This window comes from Arachis ipaensis, chromosome B04, assembly GCF_000816755.2.
Source record: "Arachis ipaensis cultivar K30076 chromosome B04, Araip1.1, whole genome shotgun sequence".
In the NCBI taxonomy this organism is placed as follows: Eukaryota; Viridiplantae; Streptophyta; class Magnoliopsida; order Fabales; family Fabaceae; genus Arachis; species Arachis ipaensis.
Genome location: NC_029788.2, coordinates 1,456,189 through 1,476,698, shown reverse-complemented (window position 1 = coordinate 1,476,698; position 20,510 = coordinate 1,456,189). Strand labels below are relative to the sequence as shown.

Genomic DNA, 20,510 nt, shown 5'->3' with positions numbered 1-20,510 from the left:
CTTATTCTTTTTTCAATTGGTCTAACATAAACAATGATTTGATCACTTGGATGAATGAAAATTTTTTAAATTTCTGGATTTCTAAAATTTAAATTTTTGACTACTAATCTTTATTTTACTCTAATTTATAAAATAAAAGTTATTGGGTGAATGAAAAATTATTACTAATCAGTTAATTGCTAATATGACATCTAACATGAAAAAAAAATTTAAAAAATATTGAAATAAAATTCATAATATTATGGGTATTGTTGCTGTTTTAGACCTTAATAAGTACAAGATAATTGGAGTTGAGTTTTAATTTGAGAAAATATATTTAGATCCAACAGAATGTTTTAAAGAAATTGATAAAATTTATCAGTTGTATAATGAGTTGGCTAATAAATACACTCAAAAAAATGAGTTCTAATATGTCACATGAAGGTGTTGGTATTGGTACAAAAGAAGTTGATTAAAGTAGAAATATAAATCTATTTGGGGGTGATGATTATACGGTGTATCTTAAAAGAAAAAAAATGATAAGGGATTCATACGTGAATGTTGAATTTGATCATTATTTTGAGGAGAAAATTCATCCTCCAAATGATCATAACTTTAATATTTTGAAATTGTGGAAGAACAATCAGATGAAATTTAAAGTCTTGCAAAAATAGTTAAGGATATATATGTTATTCCGGTATCTACTGTTGTTTCTGAATCTGCTTTTAATACAAGTAGTCGTGTAATTTTTCCTCATCGCAAAAAGTTTAAATAAGACATAATTGAAATTTTGATGTGTGACCGAAGTTGATTGTAGTCACTTTTAGAGAATAAAAATAATATATTATTTAATCTTCATTTATATTAATTTTTTACATAGTACCAATTAATTTATTAATTATTATCTATTTTAATTTTTAATTTTTTTTATGTTTATATTTTAATTTATCTATAAATTTTAAATTTGTGCTTTAATTTATATATAAATATATAAAAATTAAAATATTATTTAATTTTTATAAGAGTGAATAAGAGTGGATCAGATACCCACAAATACGAGTTAAAAATTTTTACTCCCAGTATTATTTGTTTTTTGCGGATAGTAAACTACAAATTTTTACTATAAGACAAAATTGAATAGGACAAAAACCGACCATACCCCGCATCGTCACCCCTTTACAGAACCTTGCTGGAAACTTTTTAAGTTTAAAAGTAAAAATAAGCATAGAGTGTTATTGAAGTCAGCTTCAGTCTTCGGGAAACCAGGTCGCAGTTTGAAGTCAAAATAACCAGATAGCGTTTGCCACTATCGTGTGTGAGTTTGCAGCGGTTTGTTCTGAAGATGCAGAAGGTCCATCCATGGCTCAATTCCGGTTCAGTATGATCACCACCATGCCGCTCTCCACTCATCACAACCCCAGTTCCTGCCATTCTGCCATGCAATTTCGATCCCAATCCCCGTTCCCAAATGCCATCGCCATCTCCCTCCTCCGTTACCCATTCCACTTCCGATCGGAGTTCGATTCCTACTCCATCGCTTCCGAGGCTTTCTCTGAACGGATTTCTTCCCTCTCATCCCAATTCTGTGCCTTGTGACCCTTTAATTTTAGCCCTAGGGTTCGCCGCACCGGAAAATTAGTAATCGTAAAAAGCAGAAAATCAATTGTTGCTGTTTTTATTTTTCGTTTTCCTTTTCCAAAATGGATTCCGAGGCTGGCGTTGTGGAGAAAGATCCAACTGCGCGATATGTACGGGTACGTTTCTTCATTGTTTTCTGTCTTTTTCTGTTTGCTCTATTGGACTTAATTTCTTGGTATATTGTATTCAATCTGTCATTTTTACTGGTTTAAATCACTTTCAGTATGATGAATTGTTGGGGAAAGGAGCGTTCAAGACTGTGTATGAATTCCCCTCTCACTTTCTCTCGTTATGCTAATAATTGTTTTTTTGGAGTAAAGTATCGTTTTTGTCCCTAACATTTGGGGTAAATCCTATTTGTGTTCCTAACGTTTAAATCGTCCTATTTGTATCTCTAACGTTTGTAAAAGTGATTTAATTGTACCTGTCGTTACATATCATAAGCGCTTTAGTTTGAGTTTTAAAATTTTTTTTAAAGTTAGAATACAAATGTCTGGGATAGAATCGATGATCTACTCTGAAAAATAGCTCATCAAAAGTTGAAACTAATTCCTATAACATTTACATAATTCAGGGACATAATTGAATCTAAACACAAATAGTGGGTATAATATTAAAATCGAACACATCCAAGTGAGACCTAATTGAGAATGAATACATCCAAGTGAGAATAATTGAAAAATATAATTTGATTTGTTAGTATAATTGATAGTAGAATAACATTAAATCACTTTTATAAACGTTAAAAATACAAATAGGACGATTTAAACGTTAGGGATACAAATAAGACTTACCCACAAACGTTGGGGACAAAAACGATACTTTACTTTTTTTTTTTTTTTTTTTTTTAATTTTAGTTTAAATTTTATGTTTTTGATGAATTTGTCCGTTATATTGGTTTTGCCTTGTTGTGTAGATATAAGGCGTTTGATGAAGTAGATGGAATAGAAGTGGCGTGGAACCAAGTCAACGTGGAGGATGTTTTGCAATCACCGCAACAATTGGAAAGATTGTACTCTGAGGTTCATTTCCTCAAGTCATTGAAACACGAGAATATCATCAAATTCTACAATTCTTGGGTCAATGAAAAGTCCCGGACTATCAACATCATCACCGAGTTGTTTACCTCTGGCAGTTTGAGGCAGTGAGTTTTAAGTGATCCTATTGATCTACAGTTATCCTTTTTTTCGGCACTCGATTTCGTAATTGTTTAAGATATGCTCTTTCTTGATGTTTAGATACAGAAAGAAACACAAGAACATTGATATGAAAGCCATGAAGAATTGGTTGAGGCAGATTCTTCGAGGATTATGCTATCTGCATGGCCATAATCCGCCGATAATTCATAGGGATCTGAAATGTGATAACATCTTCGTCAACGGTAATACAGGACGTGTTAAGATTGGAGATCTTGGATTGGCAGTTGTGATGCAGCAGCCTCTTGCTCAGAGTGTTATAGGTAATAATGTTTGTCCTTGTTGGGGTTGCTTGGATTAAATCGGAATTAGCTATCAACATGATGATGACTAAAGACCAGGTTTGGTAAAAGTAAAACTTTAACTTTTCAAAATAAAAATTACTTTCAAAAATTACAAGTTACAAAAATTTAACATTTAAAATCAATTTAATAGACATAAATATGATAAAGAGTAAGAATAGATCTAGATATTCATTATTATATAAGGTTATATTAGACTTTTTTCTAAAACACCTTTAGCTGTTGAAATCTAAAACCTCAAGTACACGATCTTTTTAATTTACCAAACACAAAAGCCTGTCCAAAAAATTTTACCAAACCGGGCTCAAGTTGTTAACTTTGTGCAGGCACGCCGGAATTTATGGCACCGGAACTTTATGAAGAACAATATAATGAACTTATTGACATATATTCTTTTGGCATGTGTGTGTTGGAAATGGTCACCTGTGAATACCCATATAGTGAATGTAGAAATCCGGCACAGATATATAAGAAAGTTACTTCTGTAAGTCTGCATTTATGGTTTTAATGTTACATATGTATCTAATGATTTATCTTTCTATAAATTTATCTCACATTGATTACTTTCAGGGTATAAAGCCTGCCGCTCTGGCTAAAGTACATGATTTGAAATTGAGAGAATTTATTGAGAAGTGTCTAGTTCCAGCAGCTATGCGACTGCCGGCGTCTGAACTGTTGAAAGACCCATTCCTTGTTGCTGAAAGCCCGAAGGAGATCAATCATGATACACTACTGCAGCTGACTAATCCGCCAATATCTGAGCCTTGTCCTATGGAGACAGACTCAAGCTCCAGGCATACTTCACATGGTTCCTCTGTGAGTAGTATTGAAGAAACTTCCTTAGTTTCAGTGTTCGATCTTCTGCAGGTGACTCAGAAAAACGAATTCCGGTTAAGAGGGGAGAAAACTGCCAACAGTACAATTTCACTTACCCTGCGAATTGCGGATGCATGCGGTAACTGATATTGAGAACTTCTTGTGCTAATCTAATCATGAAGAAAATCACCATAACCCTGAATTCATGCCCTATACTATGTGTTTTTGTAGGTCGAGCAAGGAATATCCATTTTCCGTTTTATACCCATTCTGACACGGCCAACTCAATTGCTGTGGAGATGGTTGAGCACCTGGAACTTGCGAAGGAGGATGTAACTGTGATTGCTGAGCTAATACAAAACATGATTCTGAAGCTCATGCCCAACTGGAAACCTTCCTCTCATTCCTCTCTCAACTTGTCATCTGAAAAAGATCACTTGTACAAGCCTTTGGAAGAACTTCGGAGCTGTGGAACATCAAGTTGCCAGTGGCCATCACTATCAAGTGTTTTTGATACAAAAGCAATCCAAGATGATTCTGTTCGCTTACATCATGATGGAGAAAATCATTATATACAAGAATCTGTTATGTCAGAGATTTCATCAGAGTATGGAACTACATTTGCTTTATATTCGAAGAGTGAAGAGCATGATAGCTTTAGTATGGACGGATGCTGCAAATGTTCCAATGGCTTCAATACCAATTCAGATGCCGGGTTCTGTGCTCAAGATGATAATGAACAAAAGAATGAAGTTGACCAATCAGAGAAATCAGCAGGCGTTATCAATTCACAATGCAGTGCATTCGAAAACTTTGACGTGTCAAGCATATGTTCTGTTACTCTAGCCGGCATAGATAATTCAAACGAGCTACAGCTGGAGCTTGATGCAATTGAAACGCAGTATCACCAATGTTTTCGTGAGCTCGTGAAGATGAGGGAGGACGCCATAGAAAACGCCAAACGGAGGTGGATTACAAGGAAGAAAATATCAGTTATATGATGCACTAAGATGATTTTTTCCCCGAGTTCTTTTTTACCCTGTATTTTTTAAAAGTATAGTGATAGTTAGGTCCTGAAGATTTCGACTTCGAACTAATTAGTCTCTGATAAAAAAAAGTACCAATTTAGTCTTTTACGATAGCAAACAGTGGATACGTAATGTTCTTCCATCAATTCATCACGTAAAATTTAATGGTGGTGCTTATATATATGGTTAACAACTTTAATGTGTCTATTTATGAAAGGTGGTTATGTAGATAATAACTTTTGGAGCGAAATTTTACCTGTTTTGGTAGGATTTTTAATAAATAGAGAACAATTAATAAATGTTATATGAAAATTTAAAAAATAATAAATACATTGCTGTCTAAAATTATATTGTTTCTATGTTCATGCGACAGCAATGGGACACACACTACCGTAGATAATGAAATACATGGATAATTTTGTTTCGTTTTGTACTATCCATTGACAGAAGGATATATATGTCTGTTATTTACCATCGTGTAAGACCTACTTGATATTTTTTTTTCTTCTAGGGTTAATTAATCCAAGATTGAAATAATCGAGGATCTAATTGTCACTTTGCTGGCAGCGAGAAGCGAGCAGATACGAGCGGTGACTGGTGGTGAGCAGCAAACAAAGGTGACAGAGACGAGGCCAATGAGTGAGATGTTGCTGCTATGTGCATCTGTTCTTATGCTTGACCACAAAGAGGAAAGCGAGCCACTGCGAAGCACAGACCGACGAGATGACACTGAGGAGACGACAAAGGAACTAGCGGACGCAGAAGACTCGGTGACGAGATGGCAACCGTGCGGTATTGGCGACAGCGGCTCTGTAAGACTGAGAAGGTTGAGTTCCACTGTTGTTTTGGGAAGAATACATTGAGAGTGTGAAGGAGTGCGTTGGGGAAGGGGGATTGAGGTTCGGAGGGGAAAGGGAAGGAGATTAGGGTTTATAAGGAGGATTTTGGATTTTTCAGCTTGGACTGGATAATTAATTAAAAATTCTACCTTAAATTTTTCGATGGTTACCTCAACATTCTTTTCGTCTAAAATATGGTCCAGCGAGCTTAAGAACACGCTTGTCAAATTTTAAAATCATTTAAGGACTATTTTGTCAAAAACAAAAGTCAAGTACCATTTTATCGGCGTCAGAATTTTTCGAGTACCGATTTGGTATCTACCTCTTTTACTTTTTATCAAATTTCTTAATGCGGCAAAAAAGGACTCACTCAACCTAACTCATCCATACCATAGTTTGAGAATTGAATCGAAGGAATCACTCAATCTTCTACCCAATTCCCTAATGCAATAGGAGAGAAACTCATTCAACCTCATTTGTCCACACTATAGTTTCATCACGAAACTAAAAAGAAAAATTTTCACACCTGTAATCACTCTATGATGCCTATAATAGTTTAAGAGGTATTTATAATCTCTATTAGTTTAAAATAAAAAAAATCTAAATCCATTAAAATAAAATTCAATCTAATAACTAAATAAATAAAATTAAAATATATAAAATTAAAATAAATATTTTAATATTTAAAAATATAAATTAATAACTACTAAATAATACTCAAACTCCTCGTGTTATTAAAGCACGTAATCAAACAACCAATAAAAAAAACTCCGCTGAAAAGCCTTATAAAAATTAATATCCATTTAGGTCAGGTGTCTTTGAAAATTAAACTAAATAATAATACTTTCATATCACAAATATTTAAAGTACGTATCATTTTTCTCTTCAAAAAAAAATTTATTGTCAAATCTTATAGTTGAAAAAATTAATAATGAGGTAATGACCAAATTAGTTGCCGAAAGATTCAAACGCTGACATTTTAGTATCTAACTATTGTTATTGACAAAATAGTACCTGAATGTTTTAAAAATTTGTCAAGCATGTCCTGGTGCTTACCGGACCATGGCTCCGGCGAGTAAGATGCCTAGGTGTTCACCGGTTTTTGCTGACAAGAGAAATTTATTTTGAGTTGGAATTTATAATTAAAAATATTATTCCAAACCCTAATCTCTCCCCCTCCCTCATCGTAGCCCCCTTTCCCTTTCCCTTTCCCTCTCCATCGCAGCCCCCTTCCCTCTCCCTCCCTCTCATACATCTCATCTCATCTCATCTCATTTCTGCAATAAAAAAGAACAACAATCTAATATCTCAAAATTCCATCCTTTCAAAGCAACTACAAACCAAAATTTTCGATTCTCTCTCTTAGATCAGAGAAGAATAGAACGAGAATCTGAAGAAGCTACAATTCCTGAATATCTCATAAATCTGTTACCTTTTCTTCTTCTTCGCCTTCTCTCTCCTCTCCACCGTCGCCGCCATCTTTACCGTCACTTTCCTCTACACTAACAAAGCTGTCTCCTTTTCCTCTACCATCTCTGCAATCCCCAAAATCTTCAAGCGTTTGTTCATCACTTACCTCTGGGTCACGCTTTTGATGTTCATCTGTAACTTTGTCTTCATGATTTTCTTGGTTTTGCTTATTATAGCAATTGATACACAGAACTCGTTTATGCAGTTTTTCACGGTTATTGTGGGTGTGTTGGTCATTGTGAATTTGGTGGGATTGTTAGTGCAGAACGTATTTTTACTGTTTGCAAGAGTTACCATCACCAAGGGATTGATAAGAGTGCTTTACATGATCATCTTGGTAAGAAATTTGGGGGTTTGTAGGTGGATTTTTTCTTTTTCTTCTTTTTTTAAATGTAATTGATGGAATAGTGTAATACATTTGGAAAGAAACACAAATAGTATTGGTAGATTGTAATTTGAATTGTGATATTATGTTCTGTTGTGCATGCTTCTATCTGTGCCTTTATATGATCTGCGATGGGAGGGAGAGGAAAGGGAGCAGCGATGAAGAGGAAAAGGAAAGGGGGCTGCAATGGGGAGAGAAAGGGAAGGGAAGAGTGTGTTGGGAGGCTGCGATGGGGATGGGGATGGAGGGGGAGGGGGGGAGGGTTGCGATGGGGAGGGAGATGGAGGGGGAGTCTGCGTTGGGGAGGGAGAGCTTAGGGTTTGGGCGGTGGTTTGCCATGTCACCAAAATACGGTGGCCATGTCAGCATTGTGTTTGCCGGAGATTTGTTCCGGCGAGTTCGGAGACACGCTTGTTAAATTTTAAAATTTTTTAGAGACTATTTTGTCAATAACAAAAGTCAGGTACCAAAATATCAGCGTTTGAATCTTTCGGGTACTAATTTGGTCATTACCTCATTAATAATTAAAAGGACAAATACAAAGAAGATATTCTGTATGTTTATTTTTGGTATTGACTATTGAATTTTTTTTTACCCAAAAAAGTCAATACTATTNATTAGATCTTTATATTTTTTTTAGTTGGATGATCTCTGTACCAAATTTACCGAATTGCTGCTCATTTGCTTTTAATTATTTTTCTTAAGTTCTTTATTTCTCTCATTTCTATACATCTTTTATTTCCTTCATTTTTATACATTCTTCATACCTCTGAAGAGTATTTGAGGTAATAAGATCTAAATTTTTAGATCAGTTGTGATACGAGTCGTTCTTAATTCTTAGTTTGATAAGGTTGGAAGAATGAATATTTTGCAAATACTTATTCAGATAGTAGAGACTGTGATAATTTTGCAGTACTTTCTATGATTAATAAGTACAAATATAATTAATAATTTTATTAATTATTATTTAACATTCGCTAAAGAATACAAAGGTATTAAGAAAGTGCTAAACAACTTAATGACAAGAAATTCTGAAGTTTGGATACTATATAGGTTTTTCCAACTTCTACAATTGCGGTGCTTTTTTGTTCTATAAAGCAAGCAAATTTGTTATTTACGCGACAAAACCTGAAAGTGGAAACTCAAGTGCAGTCAACTTCACGTGAAGTTGATAATTGAGAGCCGTTAAATGAAAATTTAGTTAAATCAATCAAATTATTTAACAACTCTCAGTTATCAACTTCATGTGAAGTTATCTGAATTTTCACCAAACTAGAAATACATTACATTTCGACCTACTTTTTCTACAAGAGATTACCATCTTACTCAACAAAACGCCTAATGTACAATTGATGATGACATTTCTGATTCCTTGGACCATTCACTGATTCAGGGTTCATTTTGGAGGCCATCACCGGCAAACGGAGATTGAGGCGGAGACGATGTGCCGCTGATTCTACTCGGCAACGGCGTGTGCCTTTGTGAGTGCCGCTTTGTGCGCACTGTCATACTCTCAGTGTCCCAGTTGTTGCTAAACGTATCGTCATCGTCATCCTCGTCGTCCATGCTGTCCTTAAAAACTGGGTGTATGTAAGCATTATGTAGATAGCCTTTCAGGTTCAGGTGAGGTTCTGTTGCTTTTTCTAATGTATCTTTCATCATTGCTTCCTATTGAAAAATTATTGCACACACAAGAAGGAAAATCAGCATTTCATCAAATGGCAAACTTGTAGATCTCAATTCACTAACTAGAATATTTGATGAGTTCGAATCAGTTCTGTAGTTACATTAAGTACTTGTTTGGATGTCATTAAGTTTGATCTATGGTGATATATAACCATCTATCATGATATATAGTTTTCCTCAAATTTTATTAGTTGACAATATAAAATTGTTTTACATTATATCATTGCTTAGACATTGATCACAACATATTAAAAACAATTACGCCCCAATGATTTTATGGAGTTCTAATAAATGATCAGTCAATAATAGAAACAATGACTTCACCATCAGTGATACACTGGAAACAAATACTAACAAGTAAAAGGAACAAATAAACATTACCTGTAATGGAAACTTAACAAATGCAGGTTCGAATCGGCCTTTGCAGTACCGATAAAACCATATGGTCAGTATTGGAAGCACAATGAGAAAAGGCGTCGACGAAGCAGCCTTTTTTGTTGTGAGGAGTCCCATCAGAACTATCTGTGACACCGTCAATGCGATCACAATACGGCCATGGACATCAGGCCAGAATTGTGCACCACTCTCATACTCCTGATTATAAACATTGATGATCTACAATTGGAAGAGATATCTTTGTCTTAATATATCAGAAAGATAGTGTATATATTACAATATAAAATTTCATGTTAATTTGTTTGCAGTCTTAATTAACTATTAATATCACAGAAATCATGAACAGATCTATAAAACTTCGGTTATCAACGATTCGATACCTGATGACGGAAAACTACATAGGCAAGTCCAAAGAAAATGATTATGAAGGGAAGTACAGCAGGTGTAACTGCAGCATATACTAGCCCCAACAGAAAGTACAATTGTATTCGGGGCTCTCCCGTGTTGAAACCGATACTTCCAGGATCCATGGCCTCTTCCCTGTCCTTCTCGGTTTTAACCAAGAAGAAGTTCTTCAGGTGATAAAAAATAAGTGGCTTCAACATCAAAACCTCTGCAGCTATACTAGCCCATCCATCAACCATGATATAAGTTATAAAGAAAGTTGCTTTTAAAGGAATCGCAGTGCCAATTGTTATAGGATATCTGCCAGAAAAAATGCAGCAAGTGTTTAATGTTACCGACATATGCTAATGCAATATAAGTATACGAGCTTTAACAATTAGGTAAGGGAAATTATTGACCAAGACTATTAAAATCCACGAGTAATCATGAAATAATAGAGTAAACAGTAACTTAGCTGATGAGGGAGAGTATATTACTCTTATGTGATGTATCTTACATGAGAGGAATATTAGCATCTATTTATATTTGAGACTCTTTGATATGACATGGTTATATCCTGATTTCTAACAGATTATTTCATGGTGAACAAAACAACACAAAACAACGATTCTCAAATAGCAGGTGTGTTTACAGAAGCAAGAAACGCCTATTTCATATAATGAGAAGTAATCTAATATATTGACCAAAGACATGTTTATCTTACTTGCAATATAAAAATTAACTTGCAAAGAAAAACTTTTATTATGAATGTCTTACTGATTGGCTGGTTGGTGAACGAAAGAGTTCAGCTGTTGAAATGCGGATCCAGTGAGTACGTTCCCAAGAAATATATTCACAAAATTGAACAGATAATATCTAGAAGCTGATCTCCTTTCAAGAGATGATATAGATCCAAAGCCTTCAAATTTGGACATGATCATCAGTATTGTGGGAAGAAAGATTAAGAAAAGCTTCAACACGATCCCAGGTAGAAAACCTTGAATGAATGACTTAATGAAAGGGCTGCACAAAAATGTAAGTTTGTATAAGTAAATTCCATAGAATAGTGATGTGAGAGATCATGTTTTCAGAGGTCCAAATATGAGATTAGACTCACACAGTAACAAGTGGATTCAACCATGGTGCGGTCCTTTCGATTCCCTCAATACTTGCAAGTGTTTGAACAAATGCTATTGGGATCATGAAAAAGAAAGTGAGGAAGAAGAAAGCAACAGCCATGATTAACCTCCTGACAGAGAGGGAAAAGTATGGAATTGGCAGGTTTCGCCAATATACATCTCGTGGCTCTGGAGCCCATTCAGTCAACCAGAGTGTTGGGTTTCTAGTTTGTTGAGTTTGAGCACATACAGCGGCACCCCATCGTGTTTTAAATGAAACAAATGCCGCAGGCATGACAGACTTTGGATCATCTGTGACTTTTTTCCTCTCTGAAGCTATCTGCAAGGAGTGATCAACTAAAATTACACTAACCACAAACTCAATACTTTGAGAAAGAAAAACTAACCAATAAAATCACATTTAGAAATGACCATAATTTCTTTATATATCGGTTTTGTCATGATACCTAATAAGAAGGGGTAACATGAATGGTTATACCTCTAACAAGTTCAAGTGAAATTGAGTTGCACAAGGTCCTTAGTTCAATTCTTTCAGAGTTAATTTGCGCAAATTCAAGTTAACAATCAGAAAGGTACCAAACTATACAAAAGAGAGAAAAGCTGCACAAATAAAAGCTACAACCAAAACAGCTTAAAAGCAGAATGAAGCAGATGTATATATTACAAGGAAAACATACAATAATTTATGTTGTCATTATACTAGTACAGAATATGCTGTAGCTTATTATACGAACTAGGAAAAACTAAAATCAGATTCTCATTTTATAAGCATGAAGAATTTGTATATCAACAAACTATTGACGTTACTAAATTTCGACAAAAGTAAAACAAAGTAGAAAGAGAAACACATACTTCTTCTGACAACTTGTCAATTTCAGTGGTATGATAATCAATGGCATCCACTTTCTTCCCCCAAAGACCAAGGAAACCAGTCTGGTACAATGATAGAAGAGAAAGCTAAATATAAGAAATTCCCAAGAGAGTTTTGATCCAAAGTTTAGAGCATATCAATTTACAACCAAATACCTTCATTTCAGGTCTTTTAGAAGTTCTTTCAAGTTTATTTCGATAGTAGACAAGCCAGTTCTGCAGTTTCTTCTTCTTCTTGACCAACTTTGCAAGTGTGTTTGCATCATATATAACCTGAATACATAACAGACAAATTGCCACATTCATATCATTTCTATCATAAATTGAGTGAAATGATGTCATGTAATTAAACATTTAACTGATTTTTCTATCCCATAAGAAATCTGATCCACCGATAGAACAACACTTGGGTACCCTTATTTATGAAGGTATTGGTAGTTTGGTACCACTTTTATAATCACGGGTTAAGATCAATTCAGAAGTTTAAGATATCTTAAAATATTAGTAACTTGAGTTTATTAGACATATGGCAAATCCTGAACCACAAATAAAAAGAGTATCTGTACCCTTGAATTTTATGGGTGTATCTGAGATGCTCCCTAATAATGTAGTCACAGTTAATTTAAAAAAGAAAATTCAATTCAATTCAAATTGTCAAACACTGTAAGAGGCCATCTTATGGCAGTTGGAAGTCCAGACATTGATTGTAGTAAAGGTTGAATTCCAACCAAAAGAAACCCGCCTAATGCACATCTATAAAAAAGAACGAGATAAATGAACAAATATCATCAAATTCTTTTGGTCCCAAAAATTATAGCAACCTTTAGCTTTGATCCCTTGAAAACTCAAATTTGGTCCCTTATTATTATTTTTTTTAACAGCTCCACATTTGGTACACGATCTTAACTTACTATTTTGAGTGATAATGTGGCAGTTAAAGATACACACACATTGCAATGTTGATGAGGAATTCTATTCGTTACCTCATCACTAAATAGGAAGTTATTGTTGACGATAAGTAGTGGTACTGGTAAAAACATGAAGATTGAAACGGTAGCCAAAGGGCTAACAGCATATTTAAAACAACAATAAAAATTATCATTCTTGAAGTACCCTGGAAAACCAACCTGGTGTGTAAGATAGTGACCCGGATGATTCACCATAAAAAAGTGCTCGACAAGCTCACTTACAGATTCATCAGGATCTGGTGGAATATTTCTAACAAGAACCTGACAATAATATATTTTATGTAAGCAAAATACACATGAAAGATCGTGTATGACAATTTAGACTACAGCTGTAATTTCTTGAACTTTAAGTATCAACATGCCTAAGAGCTGCAGAAATCTGTTTCATTAAAACCTTGTTTTGTACCTGTCATGTTGTATTTTAAGCAATTTATTTTTATTGCTCTCTACTCCTTTTAATTACTTCTTTCTTGTATTCCTTTCCCATCAATAAAGGCCAAAAAAGAGAAAAGGATCACCATTGACTTTGCTTATTAATTGAACATTAAGCTACTGACATTATAGATGAAAATAATTAACTTGCACCAGTAATCAAAACCAAAAAAAAACCTAAGACCACCAAATGCAGCAAAACCAAATCTGGTCTCTTGGGTTGAGATCTAACAATTATAGTACCACCTAGAACACATGGAATCTAAAATCAGAATTCCATTGCTTCATATCCAAAGATGATCAAGTAGTAACACATAAAACAATTGCTCAGAAAATATACATAAATTAAAGTAAAATTTATTTACTGTGAATTGATCAGGACGACGTTTCTCTGTTGCGAGGAATTCCAGCCTCATTGATGCAACTTTCTCATATTCCTTTAGCAATATATAGCAGACCCAAAAGGTAAACGCATAAGCCATTACTATGTGTCCCCAAAACCTGAGTCAATGTACAACATTTTAATAGAGCACCAAACATGGCATCATATCAGGAATGATTATAATTTAGGTATGCACAAAGTTACTCCGCAACTTCAACAATTAAGATTGTGCACAAAAAACAGAATTAGCAATAATTTGAATGGAGATTCGAGGACTAAGTGATGCTACCTCAGGATTAAATATAGGGATTACGATGGAAGAAAGGGTAATTTTGATATCTCCACATAAGAGATTCAAAGAAATTGAGGTATGCATTGAACATAAGGTTGCACTAGTTGAATATTAAACCTCAGGGATGGTTTAATACAATTTACTTAACAACATCAAGAAGGACTAGCAGAAATGTAATAATACTGAATGGTTGATACGAAACCTTTCGGATCGACTGTGGACATTTGAAACAGAGAGTTTATCAATGTCACTGGAAGTTATGTTCTTAGCTCCTTCTAGACCAGTACTTGTCCAATTGACAGGAACCAGAACAATCCAAGCCAGGAATGCTATGGGAACAAATATCTTAAGCCTGAAAAAAAAAAAAAACATAAAAACAGAAAATATCATAAATATAATATGCTTTGCTGAAGTAGTATATATATTCACAGAAATACAGAATTGTGCATTACCCTAACAGGTATATTCGCAAGTAAACAACGGAGTCCAATCCAGCATGGTCAATAAGCTCAGGTTCTGGCATTCTAAGTGCTTCTGGCATCCAATTCAAAAATCCAAGATATGCTCTCCAATCAAGGTTGACAAACTTGCGCACAAATACCCCTCCATGTACAGGGTCTGTTCTCAAACCCTTCAGATACCATTTTGGGAAGTATACACGGTCATTGAAAGGTTGAAGCCTCAAAATAGCAAAAGCCAAAAAGAAAAGAAATGCACTGCCAATGTTTATGGCAGCTGCAACCCCAATATCTCCAAGTGTAGTCATTTTATTTCTTTTAGCAGAACGAATGCATGCCTTCCTGAGATGAAAGTAAGAAAATGAATATTTGATAAGAAGGGTTAGATTCATACAAAACACAAATCTAGTCCAAATTCATGGTAAACTAGCAGAAGGTCCTGACTTCCACTATCCAATAAGATTATATACAATGTTAAAATTTCGAAACTTAAGCATTCATCGCCATGACATCAAGTAAAACTTGAATAAAAGTTTTTCACATTGACAATACCTTTAAGAGCAAGCATTTAAAAATGAAAAATTCATCAAAAAGAATGGCATATTAGTCCTCCTTCATATGTACATGAACAGAATTTGTGCAGAAGAACTATTCTGTCGCCTTTTTCTCAAATTCTGAGGGTCAAATTTATAATTCTAAAACCTTCAGACATAACTTTTTGGACTGCAACATAGATTGAGAGTTTGCACCAATTCATAACAAACAATTACGACTGGATTCAATTATAATACCAAAAGCAAAACAAAGAAACTTCATCAATTCAATCCATCTAGGTCACAAACATTCCACTCGAATAATAAACATAGAGTTTCAATCGTACTCAAGCATTTCATAGTACTAGTACTAACAAATTTACAAAAAAAGAAAAAACCAATTCGAAGAGTTTCAATTCGAAGATTCCAGAAAATAATAAGAATGAAGGAGTACAAACACAACGGCCAGTTCCGAGAAGAGCAGAGAAATTAAGATGCAGAGAACAATGAAAGGATGTGATTTGAGTTCGGATGGCTTTAAAACCAAACAAAGCAACAATTATTTTTATTATTATTATTTTTTATTTGTTTTGCAGCGAAACTTACTCACACACGCCACTACTGAGTTCAAAAAATGACGAGGCTAGAACTAGAGATTTAATTGAGAGAAGAAGAAGAAGGTCCTCGTGGTTTCTGGAAGAGGCAGTTGCGGCTGTTGGTTCTTACCTTGTGCTAATGCGATTACAGTTAGTTGAAGAGCACAGAGAATGAGTGAGCGAGTGGTGTTGGTGTTTTTTGTGTGTAGACCTTTCTCAATTATTCAAAGTCATGATATAGTCTTTTTTTATTTTGGGAAATAAAGTCAATTTAGATTGAGTTTTTGATATGATAGGCTAGCGTTGCTGTCGGATCGGTAACGTTGGCAAGTAAAGAAAATCAATAAAAAACAGTCATAATTTATTTTATTTAATATTTATTAATTATTGTGATAATTAATAAATGTTAAATAAGATAAATTTTGACTATTTTTTTTTGTCTCTCTAACATTATCCTTGTCGTCTGTTGGATACTTTTAAGTTAACAAAAAATTTTAGTAAGATATTTTAATTTTAGTAAAAATTCATCTGCAATTAATTTTACGTACAGTTAATAGTTAAGAACTGTTAAATAATTTGACTAATTTAATTAAATTTTTATCTATTAACTTTTAATTATTAACTTCACGAANATATTTTAAAATCAAAATTTCAATTACAATATTATATATTGTTCAAAGATTCAAACCCCTTCTAAAATTAAATAAAATATCTGGAGGTATCAGACAAGGCAAGTACCATGGAGCCACATATCAAAAGAATGTAAGTATTAAATTAAAACATTTAAACCAGATGTAATGCGACGGTGAATTCGGTGGAATTAATTAATTAAATAAATAAATAGAAAAATATTAAAAGATGAGGTGGCGAGACGTAGAGCAAGTAAACCCGTACCGCGTATCCGTGTGGATAATGCGTTGGCTGCGCAGGACGCTCGCACTTTTTTTTTTATTCTTTTTTATTTTTTAATCAAAGAACGAACGGTTGGCAGTTTGGATAAGAAAACTTGTAAGCCTGTAGATATGTAAATGACTCAGGTGTAGTCGACTTCACGTGAAGTTTATGCTCGAGAATTGTTAGATGAAAATTTAGTCAAATCAGTCAAATTATCTAACGGTTCTCAGATATCAACTTCACGTGAAGTCGACTGCACTTGAATTTTCACCAATAAATATTTATTTTGAATAAACCATGGTTTCGAGGCTAAATGTTAATGGGAATAGTCGAATAGATGTATGAATACCAAAAATATTGATTATTTTTTGTGTTTTACACAAACACACACACATAGAAACGTATAATTTAATGTTGATGTATTGATAGTGTAAAATATTTTATATAATTATTTAATTATATCTATTTTTTTGAATGACTAACTATTCACGTAATCAATATAAAAAGTAATTATTTTTGCTAAGAATAAAGCTCTATATTAAAGCAAAATACTTAACCAAGTCTAATCAAGTTGTTATAATAACTTTTCAAATCACGGGCTCCTTCTCCTTCTCTGTTTCTTTCTCCATTTCCTTCTCCTTCTCCTTATCCACCTCTTTGTCTTTCTTCTTTTTCTTCTTCCAAATTCGCGCAGGTTCTTCTTCTTCTCCTCCTCCTTCTTCTTCTTTTCCTCTTTTTTCGTTATCGTCATCACCAATAATACAAACATTTTGCAAACATCTGTATTAGTTCTGATTTTCTTTGCTGCCATTATTAAATAATTTAAGTTCATTTCTTAATTTATTTTGGTTCGGTCTTTATTTTTCAGTTTTGACTATGCTCCACTTCATGTGTTAAGCTCTACTTTCAAAAAAAATTTATTTTGGTTCATTTGTGTGTTAACTGAGGTTCACTTGATGCTGGTGATAAGTGTTGACCAAATTTTTTATTCCTTAAATAATTTCGGTTTATTTTTTAGTTTAATTGAGAATCATTTGGATCTAGAAATGAATTCGATGTGTTTTTGTTAATAATTGAGTCTTTTTTTAACAAAAAAATAAAATTATTTATTATCACTTTATTCAATTGTATTAGATTTCATTCCATTCAATTCAATTTTTCTTGAAAGCCATTCCAACCACTCGGACAAATTATTCATCAACAATACACCTAAACTGCAAATGAATCGAAAATATTATTAAAGCGAAACCACTGTATAATACCAAATGAATCGAACATTTGTCCATTATATAAATTCGAATTCAGAAATACCTACGTCTAGAATGAACCGAAAATATTATCATAGTGAAACCATTGTATAATACCAAATGAACCAAACATTTGTCCATTATATAAATTCGAATTCAGAAACACCTGCGTCTAGAACGAACTGAAAATATTATCAAAGCAAAACCACTGTATAATACTAAATGAACCGAAATTGTCCATTATATAAATTCAAATTTAAGTCAAAATGTTAGTTTTGGTTAGCAAAATATTAGTGTTGTTGGTCATTACGATAACGAAAGAGAAGAAGAACCTACGTGCACGAATTTGAAAGAAGGAGGAGGAGGAGGAGAAAGAAATGGAGAAATAGAAGGAGAAGACGAAGAACGAAGAAGTTGCGTTATTAAAACACACGTGTGATACATGCTGGTGTGATAAAAGTGGTTTTTGTTGAGTTTGGGCCAACTTGGTTGGATTTGATTACCAAAAACACTTGGATGTGTAGCTGGACTATTTTGTTAATATAAATTATGTAATTAGATACATGTGTAAAACTATAAGAAATGAAAAGATAAGATTCTCTTTCACTTAAGGTGTGTAGACCTTGACTATAAACTTTGTAAATAGAAATATTCGACACCCACTGATGCCAGTACTCGGGCCAAGATAGTATTATACGAACAGTGGAAGAAATCCAACCGTTTAAATATAATGTTTATTAATTCTCGTATTTCAATTAATATCTGTGATTCGATTCCTAATTGCAAAAATGTCAAGGATCACATGAAGACTATTGATGTATAGATTGAGTCTTTTAATAAGGCACTTGCAAGTACCCTAATTGCATAATTGTCATCTATGAAGTTTATTGGTGTAAGGGATATGCGTGAACACATTATGAAATTGAGAGACATAGTAGCATAATTGAAAGCTTTAGAGATTGAGATCTCTAACTCATTTTCTGATGCATCTTATTTTAAATTCCCTTCCTATTCAATACGAACGATTTAAGATTTCTTATAACACACAAAAAAAATGGTCCATTAATGAATTACTGGTGATATGTGTGCAAGAAGAAAGAAGACTAGTTTAAAAACTTGGTGAAAGTGCCCTCTTAACAAAAAATGAGGGCGGTAAGAAGTAAGCTCATAAGAAGAAAAGAAAGGGTATTACATCCCATCTTATGAAGAAAGAAAGTGTACGATATTTTTTTTGCAAAAAAAAAAAAGACACATAAAAAAAGAGTGTCCAAAGTTTAAGGCTTGACTTGAGAAGAAAGATACTAACATTTATGATCTTATTCTTTCAGTATGTTTTAAATTTAATTTTGTTAAAATATATTATGACACTTGGTAAATTGATTTTAGTGTTAAAATTCATATTTCAAATACCATTCAAAGTTTCATAAAAAAAAAATTGATAAGAAAGTTAACTGAACTTTTATATGGACAATCAGATGCGTTTAGGTATAGAAGCTGTTGAAATATTTAGGTTTATAAAACAAGGATTATATATAAATAACTGCACTACTTAGGTTTTTGTACAAATCAAGTAAAGCCTCAACCTCATTCTCAATAATTGTCAAATGGTAAAGGAAGTTTCAGAGTTAAGCCAATGTAATTAATTTGAGAAGCACACTAAAGCCACAAAAGAAGAACAGAAAATAAAAAATAGAACAAGTAAATCGAAATAGAAACTAATCGCTATGTCTTATTTAGAATTAGCCATGGAAGTGAATGAAAGAAAATAGAACATAGAAATTAGAATAAAAAAACAGCGATCCTTCTAAGCAAGCAATTGTGCTTTCTATGAATGAGAAACGCATATTAGAGTTCGGAAGGGAGCCACACGAACAACACATGAAAAAAAGTCAAGAACGGGTGCGACGGAAATTTGGTGCAATAGAGGTTCGGTACGATGGCAGTGCAAGGCCGAGAGGCTAAGAAAGCTACTGACATTGGATAATAGAATGCGGCATGGATGCAGCACCCAGAGAACAGAGCCTTGAAATAGAGAACCCTGAAACAGAGAGAGTGATGGAACAGATGCTTGCGAGTTCGAGACGAATGGAGTAAGAACAGAGTAGTGATAAGCCCAGAAAGTTAATGACGACATTGCAATTCAGACGCGGACAGAGAGGAGCAAATTTTGAATAAATGACCATTTGTACCCATGAAAGATAAAAATGCTGACATATGTACTCACGAAACTAAATTTGTACCATACAAGATGTTTTCCGTGTGACAAAAGTATCTTATCTTTGGAATGTTGGAGTGCTACGTAGGGTACTTTTGTCACATGGAAAACATCTTGCATAGGTACAAATTTAGTTTATGGGTACATATATCAGTGTTTTCATCTTTTATGGATACAAATGATCATTTATTCAGCAAATTTTCGTTCCTTCCTATTTCTACCTTCTTCAAATTTGCGTTCTCTATTAAACCTATAGTGCTAACAATAACAACATACACTTTCAATTTCTTTTCTCCATTTTATTTGTAATTTGTTATTATTACTTTTATACATATTTTTAAATTAATTTATTATATTAAAATATG

At 33.6% G+C, this 20,510-nt stretch overlaps 2 protein-coding genes across 6 annotated transcripts; one reads left to right on the top strand and one right to left on the bottom strand.

Annotated features, from left to right (window-relative positions):
- On the top strand, positions 1,179-4,326 carry LOC107638314 (serine/threonine-protein kinase WNK8; the record flags this gene model as incomplete). The annotated part of the gene is given in 7 exon segments (XM_016341528.2): positions 1,179-1,733; positions 1,841-1,878; positions 2,534-2,761; positions 2,856-3,076; positions 3,442-3,599; positions 3,686-4,070; positions 4,163-4,326. Coding segments are annotated over 7 exon segments (1,248 nt in total), but the record flags the coding sequence as incomplete, so codon positions are not given.
- On the bottom strand, positions 8,649-16,049 carry LOC107638315 (calcium permeable stress-gated cation channel 1). 5 transcript variants are annotated; one of them, XM_016341529.2, is made up of 12 exons: positions 15,920-16,049; positions 14,655-15,002; positions 14,405-14,554; positions 13,894-14,029; positions 13,256-13,357; positions 12,285-12,401; positions 12,111-12,191; positions 11,237-11,577; positions 10,897-11,142; positions 10,116-10,440; positions 9,721-9,954; positions 8,649-9,321 (listed from the first exon to the last, which is right to left on the bottom strand). In XM_016341529.2, the coding sequence occupies exons 2-12, from the start codon at positions 14,966-14,968 to the stop codon at positions 9,043-9,045; spliced, it is 2,325 nt and encodes a 774-aa protein (XP_016197015.1). In that variant the 5' UTR covers positions 14,969-15,002; positions 15,920-16,049; the 3' UTR covers positions 8,649-9,042. The 5 variants fall into 5 exon arrangements, with proteins under 5 accessions (XP_016197015.1, XP_020976022.1, XP_016197016.1 ...); XM_021120363.1 differs by having other exon boundaries at positions 14,655-14,998; positions 15,920-16,006; XM_016341530.2 differs by having other exon boundaries at positions 15,800-15,933.